The sequence below is a fragment of the Heliconius melpomene genome, chromosome 20 (genome assembly GCF_056956725.1).
Source record: "Heliconius melpomene rosina isolate 202511_hmr_F chromosome 20, ASM5695672v1, whole genome shotgun sequence".
Taxonomy (NCBI): domain Eukaryota; kingdom Metazoa; phylum Arthropoda; class Insecta; order Lepidoptera; family Nymphalidae; genus Heliconius; species Heliconius melpomene.
This window is the reverse complement of record NC_140408.1, coordinates 12,301,472-12,319,039: the sequence shown is the minus strand read 5'-3', so window position 1 is coordinate 12,319,039 and position 17,568 is coordinate 12,301,472. Positions and strand designations below refer to the sequence as shown.

Genomic DNA, 17,568 nt, shown 5'->3' with positions numbered 1-17,568 from the left:
ACGGAACGTCTTAACACTACAATCACAGGTTCCCTCTGCCCACCCTGCAAAAGCAAAAAAATGCTTCTTAAATCGGTAGAAACCTAGTACTTAGTAGTATTAACTATTGTTTATTTGAACTCACGAACCTCGTATACTCTAGATAAAATCTAGATACTCCTTGGGAAAGGACATTTATTATCTTTACAGATACATAAGTAATATAATATCTAATAAATCTACGTCATACCTAATTATTAATATTTGCCTGCATTTTGCTTATCGCGTCAAGAAAACTATGCAGATGTGATGTTTTTTTAATATATTAGATAATTCAAAAGAATTACAGCCGTTTGTACTAATCTCTGTCTAAAGAATATGATGGATCATTTCAGTTTGAATTCCGCACAGGTAATCGAGGCCGTCGTTGTTAGGTTCGATTCTCTCTTTGGGGAATCATTTATTTGATCATTTCCTGGCTGCCATGGTAACAAGGCAAAGCGATGCGATCCGCAACTCAACACTCAAAATATTTTGTAAATTTGAATCTTTTTCTTGCTGTTGTGTTGCATACAACACAACAGCAAGAATTGACAAGCTTTATTTAAATATTGGCACAAAAAGATTTTAGTTTTTATTTCTTTACAGTTTAAAGAACCAGTCCCTCTCATGGGTCGCTCAGCAATCCTCGGTGAACAGAAAGACAACGAATTCTGCGACGTCGTATGCGGTAGGGGGGAGGCGGCGGACAGCACCTACGCGATAACTAGAGGGGGTTTGCTCTGCGAGTTCAACAGCCGGAGATTGCTGGACAAGTGGGTGGAGCTCAGGGTGAGTGGGAGAAGGAGAAGGGCGTTATTTTAGATTGCGTTCAGATAATTATTTTGTCAATTAATATGCTATTTTTATTTTTTCTTTACAGACGACATCAGCGAACTGCATGGCGGTAGGCTCCGAATACATATTCGTAGGTTGTGCGGAAGGTATAGTGCGGTGTTTTGCTCCGACTTCTCTCAGATATGTTACTACGTTACCTAGAACGCATTATCTTGGGGTTGACGTGTCACAAGGGGATAATATCAGGTAATTAGTGTGACGTGACGGTAACATGACATGATAGTAACGTGACATGACTGACATGCCATGGTATTTTATATTTCTTTTTACAATCCAAACATATAATTTTTGTTTTAATTTCCAGCCACATGTTCAGTCAGCCAAGCAACGCGAAGTATCCCGACGCCATCGCCCTCACATACGATGAGAGGAATCACAAGTTGACGTGTGTATACAACGATCATAGTTTTTACGTGTGGGACGTGAGAGATATTAAACGGGTAAGTGATAGATGAAATTCTATCGGTTTCATGCTGTATCTCGCTATAGTAAGGAAGGCAGAGGGAATTTTGTGTAGAGACACTCCTCCTTCCTCCTCACGTATCGCTCCTATTTTTTGAGACATTGTGTGTTGAGTGGCGGAAGTATCTGAGCGAGAAAAGGAAAATAATTATCTCCCCCGAAATCGAACCCTCAACCGTCGCGTTAACAGTTAGTGTATCGCTATACCACAACAACCTCTAAAGAGATCGAAATAGGTCTATTTGAGTTTAAATCTAATTTTTAAATATATTTTTAAAAAATAAGTAATTTATATTGTCCGGCTATGGCCTAACAAAACTAAACCATATTAAAATAGTAATAGTATAATTGTAAATATGTATATTTTTTAATTTGCAGGTGGGCAAATCACACTCAGCCCTCTACCACTCGGCCTGTATCTGGGGCGTGGACATGATAACCACTGGGCCACTGGGCACCGGTGCCTTTATTTCATGTTCAAGCGATGACACTGTACGGTTGTGGTCTCCGAGGACTCATCAGTCGGGTGGCACCGCACCCAATATATATAGCAATGTGAGTATTAAAGCCTTTTGTTTAATCCAATTCATGGGGTATGATAAATGACATTTTATTTCACAGTTTGCATAATTTTAATTTAATTTTCTTTTTCTTTTCAGGAGCTTTCAAAAGTCCTATATATAGATCCTGAGTTAAAGTTCCTCAAGGATGCCGATCTAACCGCAACTAGTGATAAGGATAAATCGAAAACATATGATGATAAGACTGGGGTTAGGTAAGAATTTGTTAAAAATAACTTAACTTTAACTTGAACTGAAATTGATCAGTTGTTTAGAATTTACAGAATGATTTGACATCTCAATATAAAGAATATTTAACATTTCTAATTCAGATGCGTCCGCATATCCCCCTGCGGTCGTCACATAGCAGCCGGTGACAGAGCTGGTAACATCTGGATATTCGATACGAACGGCGCCTCCCTCCATAGGTTGGAGGCGCACGACGCAGAAGTACTGTGCTTGGAGTACGCCTCCTCGCCTCGTCTTCTCGCCTCCGCCTCTAGAGATAGACTTGTGCACGTGTTTCATGTGGATCGGGTGAGTTACATTGACAAACATTTGACATTAACCATGACACTAACAATGATATTGACACTTGTATTGGCCTTACCAATGATATATGATTGGTATAAACATGAATATTTAAATTTTAATATTACCTTTTAGGGCTATCAGATACTCCAGACCCTCGACGAGCACTCGTCCTCAATCACGGCGGTGCGGTTCCTCAATTCGGGGTCTAATCTCCAGATGGTCTCCTGTGGAGCCGATAAGACCATTTTGTTTCGACAGTTGAGGACTGTGAGTATTTTTTTTTTTTTTTCTGAACTCTCTTTTAACATTAGGTTCTCAGGTTCCCTCACTCCATGCGGAATGCGGGATACAGCGTAAAGAGAAAAAAAAAACTGTATATACTTTTTATGTTTTCCATGGTAATAAATGTGTTTAATTTTTATTTTTCTACTAATTTGCAGACACAAGATGGCAGTTATCAGTTCGCCCGCGGTCAGAATGTGTCAGGCAGGACGACGTTGTACGACATGGAGGTGGACGCCGGCGGCAGGCACATACTTACTGCTTGTCAGGTGTGTGTTTGTTTGTTTTATGTTTATGTAGGAACTAAGAGAAGATGGGGCGGAACCATTTGGTTCCTGACATTTCTATGAAGCAAGTTCAAAATTATGTTTGAGTCTTTATTTTTTAAATAAAGACTGAACTGAAGAATATGAGTCAGTGTTCAAGGTCAGTGTTTGACTGTGCGAACAAAGTCGCAGGTAGTGTAGCGGCAAATGCGTTATATTGTTAATAAGATGGCGCGTACACAGTTCTACAATCATGTGCTCAGTAGTAGTAGCTGTTACCTCAAAAATAAAATTTCTTATGTAAAATAAATGAAAGGTCTGTTTATTTGTAATTGCCTTTTATATCCAAACAAGAAGTAACTAAAAGTGTAACACTAATATTCATTTATATTACAGGACCGTAATGTCCGTGTGTACAGCTCTGCCCACGGTAGACATACAAAGACGTTCCGTGGTACTACAGCAGAGGACGGGACGCTTATTAAGGTAATATTAAATATATTGAACACTGCGTCTGATTGTATATGCAACGGTTGTGGGTTCGATTCCCACTAAACGGAATAGAATTGCGCAGCGTTGAGTTAAGCCACCCAAATACGCAATGTCTCCGAGTTTGTGCGATGCTTGGGAAACGGAGCGTCTTATACTAGGTTCTTTCTGCCTACCTTGCTACATGCGGGATACTGCGTGAAACTAATAATGTGCTATAAATACGGAAATATTAACAATATCACAGTAGAACACCATCTGACTGTTTTAAATGATTTATCTGTTGCGTGTTAATCAACATTTAAAACCCCATTTGGTCTACTATACTGAGAAAATTAAATTAATTAATTAATATAGGTACTTATTTATTATTTAATTTATAATTTCTTTTCTTTAGGTATCACTAGATAGTAGTGGCATTTATTTAGCCACATCAAGTACGGATAAAATTCTGAGCGTTTACGACTATTACTCTGGTGAATGTATGGCCACCATGTACGGACATTCAGAGATTGTAACGGGTTTGAGGTATGTTTGAGGCAATTTTTTGTAATTTATTAATTTTTTTTTACTTGTAAATGTATAAAAAATGTTTTGAGTTATATAACATTCTTTATAATTTGTTAATTTTATTTAATAGTAAATTGTTATGAATTGCTGAAAATGTATGAGAATCGAATCAAATAGATGTACATATGTTTATTAATTTAGTTTATATTAGGCACACTTAAATAATTACCTCCCAAATGGCAACGAACGTACCGAGATTTGAATCCGCGTCTCTTGCTTAGACCACTAAGTCATTATTATATTGTCATCGAGCTACGTCGAAATTCTTATACACACACTTACAATTTATTTATTTGTTAAATATTTTCTAAAATCTGTTTTTCTATATTAAATTCTTTTATCTTACGATGATAACAGGTTCACTCCCGACTGTCAACACCTGGTGTCAGCGTCAGGGGACGGGTGTATCTTCATATGGCGCGTTCCACACGACATGGTGGTGACCATGAGGGCGAGGCTCGCCCAACAGGCCATCAGGCAGGGACGGTAGGTTCAAATTCTGATAGTTTCATTTGAGAGTTAGGCAATTACAAATAAATACTGTATTTAAAATTTCATATGGCATATAAGAGATTACATTTTGAGATGTAAACATAGTTGAACTACTATTTTTTATAATGTTTAGGGATTACCTGCACCATTTACAACCTCTTACGTTTACAGTCACACTTTGTCCCCTTTTTTTACAATTTATTTTATGTGCTTTTTTTGTATTCTTTACAGAAAACTACCACCAACAAACGGCATGTCTGGCCTAGAAAGTGAAACCGATTCGCATCTAGGATCACCGCCCCGCGAGATAAACCCCGACGAGAAGTTCACTGCGCCCGTGGTACCTGATTATACGTGAGTAAATGTAGTATATACAGCTTTATGCTGTATCCTGTATATAGCAATCCGTCTCTCGACTTACCGAGCTATTTGCGATAAGGAAAAAAAACAGGCGAAAGGAAAGGCGGAACTCAACACCGCGTTTTGTTTTGTTAGCGAATAAATGAAAACTGTTCTTTCCCTCAAGTGGGACTTGTATCAGCAACTATCGGTCGGTATGGCGGCATGTATGTATAATGTAAATAGTAAAATATCTCATTGTGTTAAAATATATTACATATTGTATAAACATATACCAATGTATTTTTTTGTATGTTTGAATATGGTAATCTCAAGAACTATCTTATATTTTGTTTCCAGCTTACGCATAGGCAAACTGCCAACGTGGGCTAAAAAGAGTTTAGGGGATGAATGGTCCAGTGACTCCCCTCGACCCCCCGGAATCGCAGCTCCAACACCCCCAACACCTCCCGCTAGGGGGAAGTGGGCAACGAGGATATTACCCAATCCCGGTGAGTTTGGAGTATTGATATGGTAGGGTAGGCCGAACCTACTTTAAATTATCTAAATTTTACTATGTATGAGACATTGTATGTTAAGTGGCGGGATTCAACGCCGTGTTTTAGCAGGGCGATAAAATGAATGAAATAAATCATTCCCCCAATTTTAGATACAGTTAACACAATAAAATAAATTGTAAGGTTTTTTCTTGGTCTTATTATAAAAGTGCTTACTCTTAAGACAGACCTTTATAATTATCAATGATTTATACATACATGTTCTAAGTTGTTAGTTGAAATTATGTTTGACTTACAGTATGTGATAATAAGCATGGTAAAAGCGCGTTTTTTTTTGCGAATTGAATCTGTTACTTTTCGTTCAGTCTCAATTTTTCGTGTGTAATGAAAAAAAAGCAATGGAATAATTGTGTTTTCCCTTTCAAAACAGACAAACGCGTAGACTCTGACGGTTCAAAGGATAGTTCTATAGACAGCGGAACTGATACCAGATACAACGATAAACGACGGGAGCCTGGACTCAAGGTATGTACATGTGTGTTAGTGACTGTATGTGTATATAAGTGTGTGTGAGTATATCAATGTGTATGATTGTGTGCTATGCAACTTTAGTGAAATTTATGAGAAAAATATCTGTTAATTAATCTTTCCCAGTTTATTACAGATATGTTTTCTTTGTGTTTGCATGTATGTTTGTATATGTTTGTATGTACGTTTGTATGTGTGTATGGTTGTATGTATGTTTATATGTACTTTTGTATGTATGTCTCTTTGTGGACTTTGAGTTATACAATTTTTTTGAATGAACAAATCTGTAAGTCAATCTTTTTTAAAAAAAATATGATGACAGATTATATTTTCTTCCAATGTGTAGTGTTTCTTCCAATATTATTATATTTTGTGTGTATGTTGCGTGTGATGATGATGACAAATGCTCTTTTTCCATGTCAAAATATCTATGTAAATAATATCTCGTATTTGTGAACTTTATTTTACTGAAAAGAGTGGCCATGAGTTTCTTTGCCTGTATCTTCTCATGAGCTCAACCATTTGAACGGGCTTTTTTCAAGTCAAAATTGCACATTTTTTTTGGTTATTTTGTTTTCCATTTTTTTTTATCTTTTATGACATGTCCAAGTGAATGTTAAGCATTTTTATGGAATAAAGATATTTTGACTTTGACTTTGACTTTGAAAAATTCGATTTTTTCATTGTTGTTGTGTTGATATATTGCTGTTATAAATACTTTTAAATTTAAATGCAGCATGTGTGTTTTGTTTTTGGAGTTTTATTTCAATTGTATGATGATGTTTGTTTTTTTTACCGCACGTATAAAGTATCACCGAGGATACTTTTTTTTATACTTTCCGCCAGTTATTTTTTATTATGCCAAACTGTAGTACGATACTTTATTTAACCAGATGGTACAAATGGAACGGAATCTACAACTATTGCACTTATGGCTAAACTGCCAAATTGCCAATTATGCGATATATTCTGTTTTTTTTTTTTTTTTGTTTGATTAAGGTATTATATTATGTAGTAATTATAATCTCACTAACTTGTGCTGTCTTATCACTCACAAGCTTTATTTTTGGTGGCGGTTAATTCTTTTTATATGCAAATTACACATTTTTTTTGTAAAACTAAGAAAGTTATCTAACTAACGTGTTATTTTATGTTAATTTCTATTTAATTTGTTTTGAATTCCTTTTATATTATAGTATTATTTTTAATTTTTAGTGTTTTTGTATAATATAAATAAAATTAATAACATGGTAATGGTTATTTATATAACAAAAAAAAATATTACCTAAATAATGTATTAATTTTCTTTACTTATATGTTAATTTCTATTCCTTTATCTGAATTTCATTTATATTATTTTTATATTGTTTTTATTACATTTTTTTTATTAATAATATATTTTTTGGATTTTATTCTAATAATATAAATGAAATTCGCAACATGGTAATGGTTATATATAATTAGAGGCCGAAATCTCTCAACCTATCACAACTGCCTCGTGTCGAAGCGTTGTTCAGGAATTTCGATGCGAAAATGAAAACTACATACGATATATTATCTATATCGCCGAGGGTGGAAAAGGTTCTTTTTTTTTATTTTTGCTGCCTTTTTTTTGTCACGAGTTTAATGACGATTTTTGGCATTTTTTTGTGTGTGTCTGCACTTTATATTGTAAGTGCCGTTTTTGTGATCGTTTTAAGTGTTTTTTAAATTTTTGTATATGCATATTATTTCTTGCTTTCTTTTCTTTAACGTCTGACACTTTCAGACTTTGGTATTAATAGTGTTGAAATTTAAAATTGTTTTTTTTTTGAATTTCTTTGGATTTCGCGATTATTAAACACAAATAACATATTTTGTCCGTCCGTCTTGTTTAAAATAATGTTACAAAAAAATTGTACGCGATAAACCATCTACTCTTCTACCATCTTCCATTTATGGCTTTGAAGTTCGTTAAAACGCTATTTGCATGTTTTGTTTTACGTTGGCACGGTTTATTTTACTGTATATTTTAATCCATTATTAGTTTTGTTTGGCTATGAAGTGGGCTATTATAATAATTACAAGGCTATTATTATTATAGTGAAGAAAAAAAAATAATGAAATAAATATTACATTAAAAATAAGTAAAATACTTTTTTTTAAAAAAAAAGAAGTATTTTAGAGAAATATTGAGTTCCTTTTGCTTTAACTGATTAGTAAATAAATTATATAGTAGATATATTTTATAGTTTTGGTAAGGGATTTATTAATTATATTAGTTGGTATAAAAGATTTTAATAAACAATAATACACAAGATTTTTTTTATAATGCCTAAGCTTTAAAATCACGCTTTCGCTGTCTTGTTTTGTGTTTGCAAACATTTTTTGCTTATATAATTTGCGTTTTTATATTTTTTATTTATGTTCTTTTTTATTATACACATCAATAGGTGACAGTAAATTTATCCAAAAATCGAACCTTGGACGCTCGAACTCGACATCACACTGATGACTCTTCACTTGGAAGTTTTAAATTTGAGGTTAGATTTTTTCCTTTTTTTTTTGGTTGCTTTTTCTTTTGTTTCGGTGCAAAAAATGGGTATTATTGTTTTTTTTATTGTTTTAAAAGAAGTTTTGTGCAGTTATGAATCATGAAAGGCTGTATGGTGGTCAATCTTGTTATATAAAGAGTTTGCTGGGTTTGCTATTTTGCATAAAAGGTATTTGTATTAAAACAAGTATTATATACTTATTTTCAGAACTATTTGATTTTGAGATTTTAACTCTAAATACGCCAGATAGCTGCGTAAATTAATACATTTATTAGTACTTAGTTTACAAGAAGTTTAAATATTTTTGTTAGTCATATGTAAAAATATGAAGAAATTCTTCATTCCAATTGATCTAAATAATTATTTAATTTATTAACGTCTTGAAAAATAGTACCGTGTGGACAATGAGTGTCTTAACACTACGTTCCCGCTGTCTACACCCCTATATGCGGAATACGGATGAAACTAAAAAAATATATTTATTTGCCACCTTATACTCCCAACTGTGCCAAAATATTTTAAAATGTTATCTGAAGTTATTAACTTTAAAGATATTTTAAATTATACTTTTTCTTGTTTAATTATAATTTTAAACGTAAAATAAAAACATTTTTAGTTATTTATATTTTTTATTACATACTGTTAATGTTTGTTTTTTCTTCAGGACCAAGAGTCAACAGAGCACGATGGCGATATAGAAGATATATCGGACGGTGAAAGAACATCGTCTTCTGAAAGAGGAAATCGACCCACTTATTATCCTGGCAATAATGACGAGGATACTCCAAGGTTAGTTTGTAATTAATTGGGGGTGCTTGTGGGTTCAATTTTTTTTTCGTTTGATTATTCGTATCGTCGATGACGTCACCTGTTATATTATTGAAGTTGTCCATTACAGTGAATTCATGGTAAACGCCATGGACGCTACAGAGCTGCGTCAGTCGCTGCGCCGTGCGAGGAGGTGGGCGGGCGCTAGTGATCCTCCACCCGCGTCTCTAAGTGGGTCTCCACATGACTCTGATGATGATGAGGTAAGGGGGGAGATAGGGAGGAAAGATAAGTAGGGGGAAAGGTGGGATTGTAGGGGCTATGTAGTGGAGAGAGAGGGAGTGTATAGGGGAACAAATGGAATGGTGCTAGCTTTCGACTTTCAACTCCGTTTATCGATATATCCTTATCTCGACATACCTCCTGATGTTGAATTAAGAGGAAAGGCCTTCCTTTTTATATGTGTTATTTGGTGGGTGGGGGAGGGGGCTTTGGTGTGATAATCATGTCTTTTTATATTTGATTAAAGCTATTATACTTTAGAATTATTAAGACCCTTAAATTCGATTATCTTAAAAAGTTGTTTTAATTCTGTTACATTTACAGTGTTTATTTCAATTCTTAGAATGTCATGAATTTTGACGTGAAAAAGAATTAATTGAATGAGCAATATATACTTACAATTCCACAAATTTTATTTATCAACAATCATTAATTATTATCATCCCACCAGGTATCAACGCCGTCCGGTGACAACGCGGACAGGAACCCCCTATCCGGATCATGTGAATCCCTGGAAAGAGGGAGACAGAGCTATATAAAATCAGCATTTGACAGTCTTAGTGGGAATCCCGAACAGGATAATAGTGTCGCTGGTGAGGATAAACTTTTTTAAGCTTTTTTTAGAATCATTATTAATAATAACCAAAACATGTTAATTAACTAAGTACCTACTTATATTGTACATGTACCTTTTAGAATTAGTGTTAGTAGATATACACAAATATCGTAATTACAAAAACGATTTTGATGAAACTACAATTATTTTCCAAGTTTAAATATACCTTTAAATATACCTGCGCGGAGGAGTATGAAATTTGGCACACTTATAATTTATATGTAGGAGAAGTATGTGGAGAGCTTTTCAATAATGCTAAGTAATGCTTATAAAGTACATTAGATCACAACATTTTTGTATTTATGAAGTGACATAAACGTTGCTATATATTATTTCATGTAATATAATTAAATACGTATATATATTTTTCATACAGCACCAAATACAACATCCCTTTCATCTCAACATTTATCACGCGGACCGGGAACCCGCGACCCTGAAGCGGCAAGACGGAGAGAAGAACTGCAGAGACGGATCTTGGAAACGAGACGACAATTGGAGAGTGTGAGTTGATTTGTTTATCTGTTTAAAAGTACGGCGTTGAGTTATGTCTCTAACGCAGGGAGGAACTGCAGAAGGAAACGAAGGAAGAAAGGAAACTGTACTGTAAATATACTTTACCGATTGTTACAAGCTTTTTGGAGCTATGACATTTAAAACTAATATTTATAATTTTATAATGTAATATGATATTTTTAATTTTCTTTTTTTTTTTATCCAGGTGGCATTCAGATCTAATTTAAAATCGAGTCAATCGACCACAGACCTATCGTACATACCAGAAAAGGAAAATTCCCGAAGAAACAGACCCGTCTCTATGGCTGTGCCTAGTAATTCCAGAAATTATGGTAAGTCAGATAAAAGTAGAGAAAAATAAAAAAAAAATGATGTTTTGAGATCTTTATATAGTAAATAATGTAATTGTAAACAAACACTATTTAACAAGGACTACAATTTTTAATGTGTTATATTGGTAATGAAAATCGTATACTTTTTTTGAAAACTATAGCGGGATGGAACTTGCACCTGCTTTTTACTGCTTAAGCGTAATCTGAGTGCTTGGATGTTAAACAAGAGGCGCAACTTCAAATCTCGCTACGTTAAAATTTTTGTACGTCTTCATAAAAAAGTGTTTTTCTTACCTAAGTGTGAAATAACAGTCAAAAATGTCAAAAATGTTAAAGATCTTAAAATACATGATATCATAGGAGAATGATCAATAATAATGAAATGGAATTATAATATTGGATATGCTAATATCACAGTAAAGCCATTTTGATATCGGCTTGAATAAACTGTAAAATTTAAATAAAACATTATATAAAAGATATGTTTAAAATGTAATTTTTTCAGCCATAACTTGAAATAGATCTAAATCACTCATTTTTATGTATTGCAAAAGTGACATGACTTTTGAATATCGTTAAACATTTTGTGTATGGAGAAAGTTGGTACGGACCGAATGTCTGTACATACTTATTAGTTTTAAATAAAAAAAGCTTGTGCCACTTTTTCAATAACACACTATGCCACTTTATCAAAAACATTATTACTAAACTAACCAAAGTTATTCCCTTAACGCTGACCAGGAATTACTAACCCACCCATATGCCCCGAAGAGGTTCTAGACAGTCTATCCACTAACTACTTTGATAGCCTAAACTATCAAAACTTAGATTTTCGTAATAAAAATCCTTATGCCATTCCCGCGAATTTAAATCATAAAATGATACCAGAGTATTATGATAATGTACCTCCGTATATACCTCCTAGAGTAAATGTCGAACCTGGACATAATCCTAGAAGAAATGTAAACTTACCACCGACCACTAAGCCTGTGGTGTTTAAGGAAAACATACCACAGAAACAAAATTTATCGTTTACTATAGAAATGAGTAAAAAACCAACTTCGAAAGTGTTTAACAGACTTTTTCCAACTGCTTGCGAGGAAAAAGAACCTCCAAAATTACCGCCCAGAAATTTTCATTTAAATCTCACTGAGAAACCTCAACCGAAAACACCAAAACCTAACTCCAGGAGCATATTTAAGAATTATAAATCGTGTCCAGTTTCTCCTGTTTCGGAGGAATGTAAATGGGCTGATAAAGTCGCCCAAAATCAAAGTAATGCTGAAAAGGCCGAAAAACCTAAACAAAATGTTGATACTCGAAAAAGAAATTCGCTCAGTTTCTTTGTAGGTCTCGATAGTAAGATAAAAGATAGTAGAAATATTGTAGACACTATCAAAAGTGATACTGAGAAAATGATTGCTGAAATCACTAAAAAGTATGGAGATTTAGACGAATTTGAACCTAATAATCAAGGTGATTTAGACTTGCAACCGACTAAAGAAGTGGAAGAAAGAGATGATGGTAATTTTTCATCTGATTCTTTAGAAGATTGTAGTTTAAGTCAAGATGTTAGTTGCAAAAATAAGCTGTATTCAAAGAAAGTATGCAAAAAACACAATAAGACCAGAAGTATGCCGCGTCGTGCTATCTCAAATTATGAAATATACGGTGGGACATATGAAAAACCAGCGATCCCATTAAAGCCTACAGTTTGCGGGTCACAGAAAAGTTCTACTTTGCCTCGTAATATGCCTTCGAATTTGGATGATATAATCGATGAAGATATGAATCCTAGTTATTCCATGTATAGGTGCCAAAGTGTTCTAACTAAGAGATGTGTGACTCGCTCTAATGAATCAGTTTTAAGTGATCATTCCAATTGCTCAAGTGTTTCGAATGAAATATTCCTAAAATATGGTAATGAAGTTGCTTTCCAGCAAGCAAAGTTCACGGATAGTCGATACAATTTAAACGATTCGAAAAATTGTTCATTTGAAAATATTCATGAACCGGATATGAAATATCTTGAAAATCATCGACATAGTAGTGCTAGTTTCTTCTTAAATCAAAAGAAATACATGAAGAATAGTTGTAGTCAAGAGTCAGTGTTATCAGACGAATATTTAGACAACGACAATCAATTGTCACGAACAAATTGTAATTCGTTGGAAAGTGTTCTTTCTGATGATTCAGAATGCACTAAGAGTGCGCCTTTGGAAATGTTATTCGAAGGTGCTAGATCACGTACTAAAAATAAACCTGGTGTGCCAAATAGTCAAAGCTGTTACGAATTTGACAACACATCCAAAAGTTACGGGTCAAGTCCTAATAACGTTCCACAATTTAGCGGATACATGTACAATAATTATTTTGGCGAAGGAACAAGTCCAAAAACGGATTATAATAATCAAGTGCCAATGGTAGCAAGTCCTAAACCGCCAGTGCACAAAGTCTACGGGTTTGATGTACCTACAGGAGAATTTTCTGGACATAAAACTGTAACGCGATCCCGAAGTTTATACGATTCGTCTTCGAAACAAGCTCCGTCTCCAGCTAAAAATATAGCTTACTATTTTGATGGAAATGATATAGCGCAATATAGTAAAGAAAATAGGCCGAGGGATGAAATACCAAGATTGAGTAAAGAAGATTACATGGCCAATACTAGTAAATCGTTGCAACCGAAATTCGCTGATAAACATAAATATAAAAGCGAAATGGAAGGCTGCGATCAGTCCAATGCAATGGTTAAGTCAAAGAGTTGCAGTTTTGAAGTAGTTTTAGAACCAGCATCAAAACCTAATCCACTTAAAAATTTAATGGAAAAACGGTCCCACGTAAAGAAAAATCTAGAAAAGTTTGAAGAGCAAATAAGAAAGAATACTCAAAGTAAAACTTGTAAAAATAAAATGAATAAAGAGAAAGCAAATGTTGCCAAATATAACAATGCCACTAAAAGTCTCGAAAGAGATTCGGGGCAAAAGAATACTAATGTTAAAATATCGATGGAATTTGTTCCTCATAAACCGCCCAAACCCATTAAAAGAACGTCTTCCATTAAGCTTAACAATAGACTTAAAGCAGGTTTAGATAAATCTGCACTTAGCTCGTCTATTTCTTCCCAGTATAAAGCCAAATTAGATGGATTACACAATAAAAATTACATTTCTAACAGAAAGCAAGAAGATAAAAATTCTAATGTAGAAGAAGCCACTGACAATTCTGAGAAAACTTTTGATGTATTTGTTAAGGAAAAGGATGTGAACGAAAATAGATCTGAAATACAAATGGATAGTCTCGAAGTATACGCAATGCAAAGAATGGAAAGAATGAAACATGTAAGCATGGATTCGTTAGATGTTATAGAAGATAATAATGATTTTACTAAAGATTCTTTAGACTATTACGCAGATCGAGACAGCAAGTTTTACACTAAGTCAATGAAAGACCAAAGAAATTTGAAGTTTGCTAAAAATGAATTAGATATGCCGTGTCACAGCGGTCAAAATAGCGAAACTAAAGAAAATATTGCTCCTGATGATAGCGATGAAGTGAAAAAGTATAAGTATATTGAGAGAAAGCTAGAAATAATAAACAAATTGGTCGAAATGGAAGAACGAAAAATATTACAGGAAAAAATATTAAAGGAATATCGTATGAGACCTTTAAAAGCAAATATAAATGACGGCAAAGGTGTCGTCAAAGTTTTATCTAGAAAATTTGAGAAATTAGCCACAAAACAAAGCACTGTTTCAAATTTTGCATCTCTCACTCTAGAAGAAGCAGATACGGATACAGAAAATTCTGATAATAAGGAGATAAAGCGAAATTTAAGTTTACCTGATATTTTAGATACCGATCAAATTGGCTTAACAGTGGAAGGGGTAGATGTATCCAATGACGCTGGAAATGAACTTGTCGAAAAAGAAGAAATTGAACCAGCAAAATTAAATAACACATTTCAAAACATAGTAAAACTACCAAAATCACTGCCACAAAGAGTCTACAACGAAATGGTTATACCTAAAACAGATGTACATTTAGATAGTGAGAATTATGAATCTTCTACCACTAGCTCTAGTTGTACAAATTCTCCTAAGAGAATGTTGTGTTACGGATTCAACCGACCTAAAACACCATTTCGCAAAATAATGCGTGACTCAACTCCTAGAATGTCTATGGAAAATCCATATATGGCTTCTGGGAGAGTAAGGCCTCCATTAAATTCAGGGAATGGTGTAAGAGGGTTAGTGCGAAAGCTACCAATAACACCAGTTCTGCCATCGAAATTTTCACCAATGACAGGTGGGAGCATGGACTTAGATGTCGTGATGGTCCTTTTCGTTTGCGCTTCGATTCTAGATCTTTCTTTGGTCCCATAGATTAGGACAGGCTTAACCGTTTGTGATATCTTGTGAGGAATATGGAATTGGTTAGTTTTTACCTAACTTCACAACGCATCACAAATCATTTGCTTAATTTTGCGTTTATTTTTGCGAAGATGGCATGCTTTTTATTATTTTTATATCGTATTTGGTCAGTGCACGATTGTTCCAAGTGCTTTTAGTGTTGTTCTAGTTTGGTCCAAAAATTATATTTGTCTCGAAATATCAGCACATAATTTGGACCATTCTGGATGTATGTATGCATGTTTTAACGTCGTAAATATGACAGCGCGTAACCTGTCCTCCGAGCCCGAAGACAGTGGGATGAGGAGAGCGATATCACTGTCCGACCTCGCGGCGAAACCCGTGCCGGCGCCTAGAACGCCACAAGGTAGGCTATGGTTATAGGTGGCGGGTTCCATTCCTGCTTAATGCAAATTGGGGAATTTGGAAAAACTATTTTCAGTGAAACTTTGATCAAATTTGAGAGATATAGATAATTTTTATTAATATTTAATGGCATTGGTTATTTTTGCATGTTCTATTTTTTTCTTTTAATAATTATAGGTTACTTATTAAATTAATTCTGAAGTTCAAATTTGAATTATGTAATTATAAGACAAATTTATTATAATAAGTCAAATTTGAATTTGGCAATATTAGACTACACGTAAATATGAAGGGTTATTATTAGGTTAGTACATTGTTTTAAATACTAGCACGCTTGTTTTATTAATTTTCTACTAATTCATGCTTCTACTCAATCTTATTGTACCTTATCTTTATGATTAATATTTGATCTGTATCTGATCTTAACACTACTTCAGGTACCGCCTTGCTTGCCTAACCTCGGATTTACTAACTTTTTTAGTGTTAATGATTACTCTAAAAAAGCTAAACCTTAAATTATGTTTCTTCGGAAATCGATGAAAATAAAAAAGAAATCTAGGAATATTCAATCTATGATATAAATAATAGTAATTTTTGTTTATAAAATTAATCCATTATGGTACTTTTTATTTAACCAATTATCTTTTGTTGTCAAAAATCAAATAAAAACCAATAAATCAAAACTTTTCTCTAGCTTTATCTATAACATATGAATTACATGCACTTAGAGCCAATAAAAAGAATATAAATGAAACATTAGTTAATATTATACTATTCTATACAGCATCATCAAAATCGGTTCAGCAAAATACAAATTTAAACAAATCGCCGAGTGGCTTCGTGAGACCGGCGCCCCGTTATAATACAAAGTCTAACATGACTAGGAGTTCTAGCGTTGGTGTCTTAAATAATCAGGTAATTTTGGTTAAAAAATATTAAATATGATTTGTAGGCCATTGTGGCGCCTGACTTTAAACACAATAGTTGTGGATTCTATCCCCACTCAGGGGAATTATTTTATAGTAATTGTTTTAATTTCTTCGTTCTGTTACACGAAGCGCTATGATGAGTTTTGTCACTCAACATAATGTTTAGTAAATTGGGCGAAAACTAAAGAACTGAGTGTTTTAACACTTGATACTCAAATCATTTATTTTTATTCTCTATTTCCAGAGCGATTCCGAATCGGACCCTCAGCCTTCACGCCAAGTGCCAAGAGGCCAGGGACTCATGAGACCGACTATTTCTTCCGCCAATAAAGCAGCCGCTAATACTGCTAGGAGGAGAACCAATGCTAATAATAGTTATGGACAAGGTTTGTATGGGGAATAGGCGGGGTAGGGGGGAGGGAAATGGGGTGGAGTGGAAGGATGTGGTTTCGTATTCCAGATTGATTATGATTCTGAACTTGATTCTGAATTAGATCTGAAGACATCATGGTTACTTGGGTACTTCGAGGCAAAGGCCACATGAGACCTACGATCTAATCTGTTAATATTCTAGTATTATAATAGTTATGGGTAAGGTTTGTATTAGTGGAAGAGAGGAGAGTTAGATACGTGAGCTGGAATTCCAAATTGATTTGAAAACAATTATTGCTAAGTAATATTAAGCGTGAGATTTATATAGATCTTACATTTCAGAAATGGTTGGTCTAATAAAAAAAGGAGCAGAAATTCCTAATTTATAGGACAGGATAGGATTAGGATGATTTTTTGTTAAAAATTGTATAATTTGTTGAGTTCATTTTAATTGTATATCATTACTTTATATTTAAGTTTTATTCACATATTTATATAACCAAACACGGTAGATCTAAAAGCAAA

General features: G+C 34.0%; 1 protein-coding gene across 6 annotated transcripts in view; it reads left to right on the top strand.

Moving 5' to 3' along the window:
• Wdr62 (WD repeat domain 62) overlaps window positions 1-17,568 on the top strand; it is a 72,027-nt gene that overhangs the window by 48,718 nt on the left and 5,741 nt on the right. For 3 of the 6 annotated variants that reach the window (XM_085204034.1, XM_085204038.1, XM_085204035.1), the window contains exons 7-30: window positions 628-810; window positions 902-1,062; window positions 1,181-1,316; window positions 1,717-1,893; window positions 1,998-2,113; window positions 2,231-2,435; window positions 2,565-2,699; window positions 2,873-2,983; window positions 3,377-3,466; window positions 3,867-3,997; window positions 4,397-4,525; window positions 4,763-4,885; window positions 5,231-5,382; window positions 5,819-5,913; window positions 7,381-7,497; window positions 8,349-8,438; window positions 9,115-9,239; window positions 9,349-9,481; window positions 9,952-10,093; window positions 10,493-10,620; window positions 10,838-10,964; window positions 15,642-15,743; window positions 16,527-16,657; window positions 16,916-17,057. In XM_085204034.1, the coding sequence (XP_085060160.1) occupies window positions 628-810; window positions 902-1,062; window positions 1,181-1,316; window positions 1,717-1,893; window positions 1,998-2,113; window positions 2,231-2,435; window positions 2,565-2,699; window positions 2,873-2,983; window positions 3,377-3,466; window positions 3,867-3,997; window positions 4,397-4,525; window positions 4,763-4,885; window positions 5,231-5,382; window positions 5,819-5,913; window positions 7,381-7,497; window positions 8,349-8,438; window positions 9,115-9,239; window positions 9,349-9,481; window positions 9,952-10,093; window positions 10,493-10,620; window positions 10,838-10,964; window positions 15,642-15,743; window positions 16,527-16,657; window positions 16,916-17,057 (3,181 nt within the window). Of the gene's footprint in view, window positions 1-627; window positions 811-901; window positions 1,063-1,180; window positions 1,317-1,716; window positions 1,894-1,997; window positions 2,114-2,230; window positions 2,436-2,564; window positions 2,700-2,872; window positions 2,984-3,376; window positions 3,467-3,866; window positions 3,998-4,396; window positions 4,526-4,762; window positions 4,886-5,230; window positions 5,383-5,818; window positions 5,914-7,380; window positions 7,498-8,348; window positions 8,439-9,114; window positions 9,240-9,348; window positions 9,482-9,951; window positions 10,094-10,492; window positions 10,621-10,837; window positions 10,965-11,719; window positions 15,273-15,641; window positions 15,744-16,526; window positions 16,658-16,915; window positions 17,058-17,568 lie in introns of those variants that run through there. The other 3 variants (XM_085204036.1, XM_085204037.1, XM_085204039.1) reach the window with 3 other exon arrangements.